We start from the raw sequence: 13,107 nt of genomic DNA, 5'->3' as shown, positions 1-13,107 counted from the left end.
AACGACAAAACCATTATTAGTAATTCTGATATAACATGCCAGTTGAGAAATTAAATAAAATATGATGTTTTGTTTGTTTCATTTCAATATTCCAGAGAATATTATTCAGTGAATTAACATTATCCAGTGAATTATTCTTCAATCTTTAGCCTATTTAACATCTTATAAACCTACTAAAACTGTAGTTTAAAATGAAGTTGATATGACTCCTTTCCTTTATTTATTTTCTCCATTTGAAAACATTAGACCTTCTACATTTATTTTGCTTATTGTTAATATTAGTGTTGCTGCTGATGCTTTAAATAAAATGTTTTTTTATTGTTGTAATGTGAAGATTAAATTTAACATGAAAGACTGCTAATTTTCAACACTTTTTTTAAGATGACTGAAAGGACGATAAACCAAAGTGAAGTATGGACTTACTTCACTCAGTCATTTATTTACTTTATAACAGTAAATAAATATCGGTTCTGCATATCGGTTATCGGGCACATAAACATGCAAATAATTGGTATCAGTAATAAAATATCAATATCGGTCGATCACTACCCCTTCCCATACTGTGATGCCCTGTCAGGCCGGACGTAACATAAAACCATGTCTACTTTTGTGATCAGAGAAATGACAAACAACAAGCGCTACTCTACACTGCCCAAAACTCGCGTTTGAATCATCAGTGGCAAATTCTTTAAATATAAAAAGCGTACTTACAGTCTGTGAGTCAGAACAGCTGGCATTGTAGTCTACTCTATCAGGATCAGGAAGCAGTCATCCATAAAATGTGCTGCACACATCTGAATATTTGGGTTGAAGTGTTCTGAAACAGTGTTGTAAATACAACTTAACCACTGATATCTAGTCGTGTCCTCTTTTGGAAGGCCAAACAAAGTAGTTTCGCTTTCATAACGAAACACAGCGTCACACGTGGCGGCGGCCTAGAGTGAGCAGAGGCCGGCGGCTAGAGTGAGGAACGGCCGGCGGGCTGAGTGAGAGGAGGCTGGTGAGCTTGAAAACGGCGCGGCCGGCGGATTCGACGAAGGAGCTGCGGCGGCAACCACATGTGACGACTCCGGCTGGACTCCGCTTCATCCACGGTGAAAGCCGATCTGGCGATCCACCGCGCGAAGTTGATGCATTTCCTCAGCGGCCAGCACGGATCAGCTCTAGGCATGATGAAGCGGATATCGTCCTCTTTTGGAAGGCCAAACAAAGTAGTTTCGCTTTCACAACGAAACACACAGTGTCTCCACGGCATGGCAGCGGCAGCAACAACAATACTACAGCGAGAATAAAAGTTACGCCTTCTTTCTTTGCGTGAACATTTGGGTGGCGTTATGCAAATCTTCCCAGATTGTGACGTAGATATGTGGGGGCGTGTTAGAACGAGCCGTTTTAGGTAGGCGTGGTTGACTCTTAACTTTTATAAAGAATATCTCTTTGGATTTGAGACTTTAGTCTTTGCAACTTTACAGATCTTCTTTATGCACCAAAAGCTTGTAACACTCCAAAGAGAAAATAAAAATTGAAATCGCATCATATGACCCCTTTAATAAAACAAACAGTTGTTATTTTGCTTAAGTATTACGCAGATCAGCTGTGAAAATTTTTCAAGACTAACAAGTGTTTCTGCTTATGAAAGAAATTGGTCTTCACTACTGCATTCTCTTGCCCTTGGGAGCTTTTGTTTACACTGACAGTAGAGGCTTTATAGAAAATAACTAATTTCAAAACCATGACATCCTGATTACCTTTTTCAATTCTCTCCAAGCAAACTAGTGCAGCTCAAAGAAAAACAGAAAATTAGATGGTTAGATAAAATAATTGATCACCAAATAAAAATGTACTTGGCTAAATAAATAAATAAAAATACATTTTATGTTCCACAGAAGAAAGTAGGCCATATAAGTCTGAAATAACATAAGGAGTAATTTGATGCCTTAGAAAGAACTATTTTGGGTTCCCCAAAGATCCTTTCAGTGAATAGTTCTTAAAAGAACCACTTTTCTAAATTTGAAGAACATTTTAATAATCTGAAGAACTCTTTTCCACTATAAAGAACTTTTGTGCAATGAAATGTTCTTCATGGAAGCACAGATACCAATAAAGAACCTTTATTGTTTAGGATGTAATCATCTCATCATGCTAGCACCATGAGCAAGTGACAAAACGGTAGTTATTCTAAAAAATACTAAGAAACTTTTGGTTGGCTTTCGAAACCTTTACACTCCTTTTTATTATTCTGTGGAAGATTTCCACTGAGGTTCTTCCTGTTTGAGGGAATACAAGTCACCCCAGGGGAACATATTTTGTTCTCTGACTCTCCCACTGAAACCAGCATCCTGCAGCACAGCCACACTGTGACAAGTTTTTCTTAACTCGACTTCCCATGCCAACAAGTTTGCTGCTCAAATCCATAGGCGTTTGTTATTTATCATGACATATCATGAACGTATGCAACTCTTTGAAAAATAATAAAAATACAGAATCGTGAAATAAGTGAGGCTAGCACAGGATGTTACTAAATGGAGCATGTCTATGGCTTTAAGGTGTCGGAAAACATGGCTTGGTTATAAGTGGGTGCTGTGTTTCCTTGATTTTTCTTGTCTGAAGAGTCATGCTGGCAGAGGAGAGATCAAATTTTACTAGAGGATACGTGTCATTCCTGGTGCTAATCACACATCTCTGTCCAAGGACAGGCAAAAATCAACCAAATATACATCACCTTTGAACAACTTCACAAATTGTTTAACACCACGTTCCATAATTACAATGTGCAAAAGGGAGAAATATTTGTCACTTTCTATTTATTTGCGCTAGGTGTTTAAGCAGAGACTCAACATGACCCAATAAAAGTTTGGAAGGAAATCAATTTCATTTCCCATTAAAAAAATAGTCCGAAAAGTCATGCATTTAAATGCTGGCTTCCCAAATGCTCCCTTGAATGTATAACTTCGCCTTCCTCGAGACCCACACCAACCAAATCAATCTTTATAGATTGGCATCACTGTAATATTTATGCATCAGTCTCAGAGCTACAGCCAAACATAAACAATGAGGTCAGTTTACTGTAGAGGGTTGATACATAATTGGTATTTTAATTTTAAAATTACAGGCCTACTGGAAAAGATTACAAATCATGCAAAATGATCAAATATCACTTGAAATGCGATGAAACTATAGTAAACAACTTATGCATACTAAAGTAAACATGAAATGAAATCTCTTATAATACCTGTGCATACAAATACACACATTATGAAGCTACTCACACTATCCAGCTGCAAAGCAAAAAGATGAGAAAACTCTGGGAAAAATGAAATAAAAATAAATAATTGGAAATCTCACCACCTGGTGGGAAAGATAAAATGAGCAACTGATTTTAAAGCTCAATAGAGAGTATACAAACAGGTCATGGAGTGAATCATTTCTAGTGTTGCTGCTGGGATTTCCTAATTTAGATTTTATTTTAAACTAAGTGCCATCCCACTGTATGGTGTGGGATTATTGATGCAAAAATGGGGGCTTGTCTTTTGTCAAAAACTATGTATGGACCAATCAGCACTGTTCTAGGTTCCCTCTAAACCTCTCCTGAGAAATATCTTCATCATTTCTAATAGAAGCACAGGCTGAGGCGCATGCAGTTCTTTGAGCGTATTTGCAATAACCGTACAAGAATAAGTGCAGAGAGGCAACTGAAATAAGGCACTCAACTAAATCCTGATGTATACAGCTCTCTGAGAGCTCTAACAAGACACTGTCCCAACAATACTGAATTTGATGAGCAGGCAATGAGATGTTATGGACTGGCTGCAGATCTGAGCGCTCCATTATGAATATATTCCACATGAAATCATTTTCAGATCCTCTCTCACATCTTAATATCACTCTACACAGCCCACCACAGTAATCAACAGCAATCACAGTTTCAAACGTTTCTCTCGCTACAGCTAATGAGCTGCATTCCAGCACCTTTGGAATGTCGCCTTCAAGCATACAGCGGGTTATTTTTTACCCATCAAAGAACAGCTCCAGGTATCCTTTAAACAAACACATTAGAGAGAAAAAAAACAAAACAAAACCACGAACAAATGTTTTGCTGACGGCTGTGATGTACCTGGTCAAGATCTGTGGTTCAGACGAGGCCACTAGAGAAACACAGTATCTGAGGTTGCAACTAACAAGTATAAAAGATGAACTAATAACCTTCTAGTAGCAAAGTAATAAGATGAGAAAACTGGGAATAAAATAACATAATAATAATAATAAAATAATATAAAAACTATCTTGTGGGAACGTGATTTTAAATGAATTTATTTTTATTACTTATACATTATGTGTAAAAATATGCTCTATATATATATATATATATATATATATATATATATATATAGCATCAGACTAACAAAAAACAAACAAACAAAATCTTCTCACATAAAGCAGAAAAATAGTTTAAATAACCAAAGTTAAATGAACGGCTGTTAAAGTTGTGATGGAACTGAAGTAGCAACAGATCTTTCTTTTCAAAATTGTGACATACAACTGAGTAAAACAAATTACTGAATAAAGAAATTTAGGGCAGGACTTGAATCTATGTTTTTGATTGGATGGAGACAGATCTGAATGCGAGCTTGCAGTCAATAGTAAGAAAGTGTCGGGGTTTAAGCGGACTAAATGATTGGAGAGTCTGGCAAACCTCACCAGAAAAAGTCTGAATGTGAGCTTGCAGTCAATAAAGGGGTGGAGTTCAAGCAGACTAAATGATCGGAGAGTCCAGCATATGTCACCAGAAAAAAGTCTGCCTTCTCACTGAAAGATTCAGCTATAATATTTGATTAAAAAAAATTTTTAAAAAGAAAGAAAAGAAAAGAAACACATGTATGGATGAATTATTCATAATAAGATCAAAAACATTCATTTAAAAAGTAACCTAGTTTAAATTCCGACCTTAAAAGCATTAAAAAGAGAGGTCTTCTCGGGTCCTAAAATCTGTATCTAACCCGAATCAACTCCAATCACTTCTTATCAGAGCATGCGCATAAAAAGAAAAACCCGACCCGAGACAGACCCAATGGCATTTATTTTCGAGCCCAACTGGACCCGAACGTAAACGCCATTGACGTGTACACAGCCTGCAGCCCCTCAGTCAGGAAGGAAAAATTCCAGTGTTCTGCTGACTGATGGCCGCTGCTCCATTACTTTCATTTATTTATTTACTTATTACTTTATATTATTGCTTGCCTGATAGGGGTGGGCGCTATGGTATGAACATGACTACCGGTATTATGTTGCTCCATGATATGGATTTTGCTATACCGTGCAGGCACGTGCACACATAGACCTCAAAGGGGGCTTGAGCACCTGCCCTTTTTCTTCCTCAAGAGAAAATGCCCTTTTTTCTGGGGAGTTTTTTTTTATTTTTAAAAATGAATATATGTATATATGTGTGCGTGTGTGTGTTTCTGTTTGCGCATAGCTTTCCCTGTCATTTGTATAGTTTTGTTCAATTTTTTACACTTTGCAAATTTTAACACAAATGACGATAAAGAGTCGAGGCTGAATGTTTTTGTCCTCTGTGTGCAACGCCGTACTACATGGGCATTAGTAATCAAACAAGGCATTAGTAATCAAACACATAGAGCATCGTAACAGACTAAATTAATAGAGCACAAATCACCAACTACAGTGGTTCCCAAACTGGGGGGGCACGGCAAGGCTGAGGGATAGTGTACAGTCAGCTGAACCTCAGGGTGATTAAGACTACACTGCGTAATTTTCCCGCTTATCATGTGGCCACTTGTCTGATAAGTAAACAATTGAACGCAAAATATTAATTTGACATTTAAATTACCTCAATATGACTCGCAGTACACTTGAGCGCTCCATTATCAGTTGTAGCAGTTGTGGTTGTATCAATAACAGACCACTAGATGGCGCGATTGAAGAGTCAGAGTTGTATTGCAGGCAGCCATGTAGAAATATAAATGAACGATGCATGGTTCTGCTCTAAGCATGTAGTACATAAGTTTGTGAAAGGACTTCCAGTGCCAGGTAAACGAAAAGCAGATTATGAATATACTTAAGATTCACAAATACCAAAACAACGTGTCTACACCAGACGCGAGTGGCGCGATTTGACAAGCAAATAGAACCCAGTGATGTTCACAAATCCATGACAGTAAACTGATGCCCCGTTCTATTTCTGACGAACTCCAGCACTCTGACATAAAGAACAATTTCAAATAATATTCATAAGAGAATCGTGAAAAAATAGTTTCCTCAAAAATATTAAGCAGCACAAATGTTTACAACATTGATAATAATCAGAAATGGTTACTGAGCAGCAAATCAGCATATATTAGAATGATTTCTGAAGGATCATGTGACACTGAAGACTGGAGTGTAATGATGCTGAAAGTTCAGCTTTGATCACAGGAATACAGTAGCCTATATGTTAAAACATTCAAATAGATCATTTAAATTGACAATATTTCATAATATTACAGTGTTTACTGTATTTTTAATAAATAAATATAACCTTGGTGAGCATAAGGGAAAGTTGAAAATATTTTTCTGTACAAAAGGGGGGCCCGGCAGAAAAGGTTTGGGAACCACTGGCCTACTCAAACACACAATATTTAATTTAATTTAACTCATGCAGGCCTACCTCATGTTGCACGTTTGCACTTTTTGAGAAAAACAATGGCACAATAAAAAAAAAAATGCTTTTCAGGTCTATGTCCAAATCACACACTATTTCTAGTTATATAAGGTTAAAATATTTTGCCTGTAATTTTTTTTCCTCATATAATATCGATATAGCCTGGACTGTAAAATATTGTGATATGAATTTTAGCTCATATCACCCACCCCTACTGCCTGATGGATACAAGTTATTTCTGAGTTCGGCTTTCAATTGTGACCAGTCGATTGGAAAAATATATCATAGCTCTATAAATATTCAATTGATAGCCTAATAAATCATGGATTTGCTAGAGTTATCTGCAACACCATTTACATAATCTCTGATGAAGGGCTTCTTCACACAAAAAAAAGAAAAGCCCTACATTAACACACAGCGTAATTAAGTGTCCGAGGCACTCGTCGAAGTTTTCGATCCGAACCCGCTCGGGTCTCGTGTCAGACCCCGGGTTTTCAGATCCAAGTGGACCTGTGTATACCTCTAATTAAAAAGTATGGATGAACACCTGCTATAGTATTTGCAGTTTAACAACAACAGCGTCTTTTAATCACTTGCTCATTTTAGAATGCACTACTTGCACTACTTGGGGAAGTCGTGGTTCGAGTCTCATACCGGCAGGGATTGTAGGTGGGGGGAGTGAATGTACAGCACTCTCTTCCACCTTCAATACCACGACTGAGGTGCCCTTGAGCAAGGCACCGAACCCCCAACTGCTCCCCAGGCGCCGCAGCAAAAAATGGCTGCCCACTGCTCCGTGTGTGTGTTCACTGCTGTGTGTGTGCACTTTGGATGGGATAAATGCAGAGCACTAATTCCGAGTACTTGGCCACACTACTTTAACCAAATCTTGGAGGGATTTCATGTACAACAGTGCAATTAATTAAACAATTACTGATATTATGTACAAGGATATTTTTACATGTATTTCTGTGCTGGCATATCTCATATTTCAGGTTTCAAGTCATTTGTGACCTCTGCCAGTGAAGTCGCAATAATCACAATAATACGTTGAAGATGTCGAAGTCATCAAGATTCAATATTAAAGTTTTTTGTCACATACACAGTTACACAGAACACAGCTTGCAGTGAAATGTAAACCTGGTCAACTCCTCAAACAGATTTCTACTTCTCTGTGATTGCAGCAGGGATGAGTTTGACAGGTTCATTAATGCTTCAAGAGAAAGGGTATGTATGTTCCAGCCGTTTTGAAAGAGATTCCAAAGTAACAAAGCACTGGCTAAAACACGACTTATTATTAGCTTCAGAACAGTGGGGCTCCAGAAACATGAAAAGAAACAGCCATTAACGTCACAGAATTCAAACCCTAAACATACCATTTTGGACACTGTACAAGACATAAATATAGGTCAGAAAATGCAGTTTCTTCCAGGATTCCTAGTATTAAAATGCTCAAGGCTTTGAACAATCACTTAATTGTTCGTGAGGGAGTATTTGAAACGTCAGCATTTTTCAATAGCATTTTGTTTGACATGTTGGTTAAATAGAGACAGCAATATTGGACAGCCAACTTATGAAGGCTGCATTCTTCAGACGTGACAACCCATGAATAGCCGCATGTATGGATGTTCACTGCACCAAGTCCTAATCTAAACCTCTGGGTCATTCATACTTCACAGAATCACTCACTGGACACAATGCTGAACTTCTCTGCAACAGCTTTTGTGAATGAGCACAATGTCTGACAGAATCTTCTCACGTCATTGCAGCAGATGTTTAATGAAGAGTGATGGGGCCACATTAGAACATATATGAAGCCTATTTTGTTCAGTACTTGCGGAATAAACAAGCAGGATTGATGCTCATGGAAAAGTTAAGAGGGTCTGACCGCCGTTTTTTAGTTGATATACAAGGAAAACAGTGAGTGAATTTAGTGCCCAACATTCCATTTTTATAATTTTTTTTGTTAAATTAGCACATCATCTGGTTAAAAGTGCAATTCATGTTGGACATTTCAGTAAGCACATAACTCATACTGTGTATAAAATGGCATAGAATAGTTCATAAGTATGTGACTGCTATAAGTTAAGGGATTTTTCCACAAAATTAAGATTACAAATGCAAATTAACTGAAGTCTAATGACACAATACAGAAACTTAATGGCCAAATAAAAATCCCCTAGACATTCATTATGTTGTTTAATTTCATATGGTCAGCGAAATCATTTCAACTATATCATCCAGCCATAGACTTTCATTTCTCTGTATTACAACTATTGTAAAGTCAGTTCTCCTAAGGGAGACAATAAAAGAGAAACTTGAACTTGAATTCTCAAATTCATCTGAAAGATCCACATTTACAGCCTGAAAAATCTCTAATATTTAATCAATAAATACAATTAGAATAATAAGACTATATAGAGCAGTTACCAATCAAATGAAATCACTAACAATAGAATTAATCTTTGCACTGCAGAGGCTGCATCTGAATTGGTACAATTACAACTGCTGAAATATTGTTGAGATTAACGTTTTTCAAATAAAATGTTGAATATTGAAATATGATGGAAAAATAAAATGAATATGAATATCAGACTAAAACTGCCAGTAGCTGAGGTGGTGGCAAATCACTTGAGTGTGTCTCAGAATAATTTATTCAAACGATTCGTTCAAAGCAGCTGATTTATTTAGTAATGAAACACTGCTGTGTGTTGCTCAGAAACACAACAGTTCTGCTATGGATTTGTTTGGAACTACTTTCCTTCCAGAAATAGCCACAAAAACTGAATAATAATAATAATAATAATTAAAATTGTGTCTAAAATGTAATTCACTTAATATTAACTTCTTCTTTATTGAACATTTGTATAACCCCTTAGCATTCCTGTGAAATTTGCCTAAACGCCTAAAAAAGGCATACCCAAAGTAAATTGCATGCTGTTCTTGAACGATTTGGAGTATATGCATGGTTTTGGTCTCTTTCGAAAGGGGACACTCTGAGGTTTGTTCCTAAACAGAACAAGAATCCCTGTAAGTCTTACTGGTATTGAGTAACAGAACTTTGTTTGAACACACTGAAAAAGGATAAAAACATTCCGCCTACATTTTTTTGTAAACAGATGCCTGCAGATGACTATAGCTGAGAGCTATTAGCTGGAAAACACAATGGGATCGCAGCATGAAGCCTTGTTGGTGGTCTGACAAAGACACTGATTGTACCTGCTGTGTTGATTGTATCTTTAAAAAGTTTGCATCATTTGAATCACAAGAATCTCAGCTTTCCAAATATATGTGACATGTTTCGCTTTTTTTTTAGTTGTTATATGTCATGAAGTTAACCCTCAAAAACACGCAGTGTACCACGGGTGGTACAGTGGAAAGCTAACAGGATAAAATCAATATCACGGTTTGCAATCGTGTTCATATTTGTGAAAACAGCTCTCTTGCTCTTGTGATATTGCTTATGTTCAGTAAGTTTTACATCATCACATTAATGATGTTAACAAATAAATCAGACAATGCACTGGCAAGTTTTGTGATATCCCTACAGTTGTGGTCTTGACTGGTCTTGAAATAAAATACAGAGTCGTTTTAGTCCTTTAGCCAAGACATGACCGCGTACAAATTAGGTTGAGACTAAGACAAGAGCTTCAAAAAATGGTCTTAAGATCGGTCTTGAGTACTACACCACTGGACTTAACTGACATGCACACTTGGCGGCCATTGTAAGTCTACAAGACCACAAGTACATATGAAGGCCCTGTCCCAAACGACAAACTTAATTTGCTCTTGCGGACTAACAATGACCACCACATGTGCCCGTGTCCATTCATTTCAGAAGACTGTAGGGTGTTCGATTCGTCATTTTTGCTTTTTGCATACTTGTGCCGCGTCCGCACTGAGGCGAGCTCCGTAACTAACTTCTACCCAGTCAAAGCGCCATTAAGTTACAAAAGTGTGGACTCAGGCAAATGTGGACTGTCCCAAATGGCACACTTCATGTGCACTTACAGTCTTGCAATCCACAAGACCATAGGGTGTCCCATTCATCATTTTAGCTTTCAGAAGGGTGTTGGCGAGCACCCCCTTTGCACACTTCTGCTGAGTCCGCACTGAGGCGAGCTCCCCAACAGACTTCTACCCAACAGTCAAAGCGGCATTACGTCATGAAAGTATGGACTCAGAGGAAGACCACAAGGGTTTAGGGTGCGATTTGAGACAGGGACTCAGAGGATGACTGTGAGGGTTTAGGGTGCCATATGGGACAGGTCGAACTTATGAATCAAAACAATCTGACTTACAAACAAACAATTCAGATCTTTTAACTGAACTGGTTAGCTGAACTGGATAAATCAATTCCTTAAAAAATCCAAAACGCGAATCGTTCATTTACGAATCGGACATGATCTTCTTCAGTCCTGAACATTCCCTGGGAGAGCTACTGTACAGCGGAATTCATGATTTTCAATGAATAACGACTTAATATTCGGTCTGTTCCTCACACATTATCGTTATCGTAAGTCTTCAGAAGACTAAACACATGAGACATACAGACTACTTTTATAATTATTTTTTATAAATATATTTGACATTCACCCCCATTCATTCTTTGCCTGGAAAAAGTCAGCCATATCACGTTCCTACTTTTCTCCATGTGTGGGTTCTGAAAGACGAGGGTAAGTAAATGATGACAGAATTTGACATTTTTAGTGATCTACCCCTCTTATATAAAATGCACACATTACTCTTAACAAGCAAGAGAGACCACTGACGCGTCCTCCTGACAGGGCATATGTTAAGCACGGGCTCGTTGCCTCGGCAGATTAGCCCGTCTTAACTCAGCTATGCAAAACACAGTATATCTCTGCAACCAACTTAAACCAGTTGATCAGAAACTAAAAGATGGGAGCTGCTCTCCAAACTCACTCATTACATTGTTGCGCAGTCACGCAGATGTGAAACAAGTGCACGCGTTTGGAAGGACCGCGTCCTCTCACCATCTCCAGTGCGCTTTTCACAAAACTTTCAAACGCGAATATGAAGTCAATCCACCAGTCCTCCGTCTAAAATGCTGAAAATACGTCAAACATAATTACGCCCATCGTAACAGTTTGAAACCGCATAATGCCACAGAGTTGGACTTGTCTTCATTGATTGCGAGCGCGTCCAACACGAGATGCGTACAACAATCTCCACTCAAAACACTTTCCGGATTAAATTTAAATCTCCTGAAAATATCTTACCTTGTTGAATCAACAAACCGCATAATGCCACAGAGTTGGACTTGTCTTCATTGATTGCGAGCGCGTCCAACACGAGATGCGTACAACAATCTCCACTCAAAGCCAATGAAAAAAAACACTTTCCGGATTAAATTTAAATCTCCTGAAAATATCTTACCTTGTTGAATCAAAGCGATGGATATTCCAGCCAGGACGACCCAGTACACGGGATTCTGCATGGCGTCTGAAGCGAATCGAGTGCGCGTGAGGTCTGCGTGATTGTTTTCCTTCTTGCAAATACCAATTTGAAAATCCGGAGGAATAAGTGGAAGTGTAGTCCCAGGCTCCAAGTAACTGTGAAGTAGGCACTTACTCATTCACTCACCTACGCAGGCGCTGAGAAGTCCCTCCTTCAGTGAGGTATTGTTTATGGGACTGTTTGGATAGGCTTCCACAGGATTACAAGAACCCGCTGTTTTCATTTGCTCAAGTAATGTGACTTTGCGTTTGAATTGCAATGCTTGGGTTAGTTTCCTAATCTTGTATTTGCTGCATATCCCCAGGCCGTTTGTCTTATTGCTTAATCATTTAATAATACTGTTGTCGAATTATTATTTAGCACTGGTTTTAATTTTAATCTTGAAATTAATGTACCCTACTGTCTCGAAATTGGTTCGTTTGGCTATTAGTGGAATATTTTGTTTCAATGTCTGTAACACCGTGTCTCCAACTTTAATATAATATTACCATATATGTCTGCTACAAATTAGAGTATCTTAAATAACATTTTAAATTAAAGCTACTCAAATTTGTAGCAGAAATTAAAGCGTGTGTGTATATACTGTATATAAAGTTTATATATATATATATATATATAAACTTTAATCCTATAATATAATCAATTTAATAAAAAATATATATATAATATAAAAATAAATATATAAAATCATTAACCAGCTCAGTCAAGTGAAACTGCTTGTCATCTCCAATGTCAATGAAACACTTTACGTCATATGAAGAATTAAAAATATATATAAAAAAACTAATAATAACAATAATTGTGATTACCACAAATTATTCAATGCAAATGCACTTAATCATACCATATATATATATATATATGTGTGTGTGTGTATATACGTTGGTTATATAGTCATGTTCAAATCATTTCCATTTCTAATTGGTTAAACTGACCATGTTACAACTTACAAAATTCACTGGTCTCTC

The 13,107-nt window shown here is 37.4% G+C and overlaps 1 protein-coding gene across 1 annotated transcript in view; it reads right to left on the bottom strand.

The window, feature by feature from the left end:
• LOC107578578 (protein CEPU-1-like) overlaps positions 1–12,345 on the bottom strand; it is a 273,529-nt gene extending 261,184 nt beyond the window's left edge. The window contains exon 1 of the mRNA XM_016264527.1: positions 12,059–12,345. Coding sequence (XP_016120013.1) covers positions 12,059–12,257 — 199 coding nt within the window. The 5' untranslated portion in view covers positions 12,258–12,345. The remainder of the gene's footprint in view (positions 1–12,058) is intronic.
• Between the last annotated feature and the right edge of the window lie 762 nt (positions 12,346–13,107).

The sequence above is a fragment of the Sinocyclocheilus grahami genome, unplaced genomic scaffold (genome assembly GCF_001515645.1).
Source record: "Sinocyclocheilus grahami isolate Dianchi unplaced genomic scaffold, SAMN03320097.WGS_v1.1 scaffold32.1, whole genome shotgun sequence".
In the NCBI taxonomy this organism is placed as follows: Eukaryota; Metazoa; Chordata; class Actinopteri; order Cypriniformes; family Cyprinidae; genus Sinocyclocheilus; species Sinocyclocheilus grahami.
Note: the sequence above shows the minus strand (reverse complement) of the source record. Positions and strands in the feature narration are given on the sequence as shown.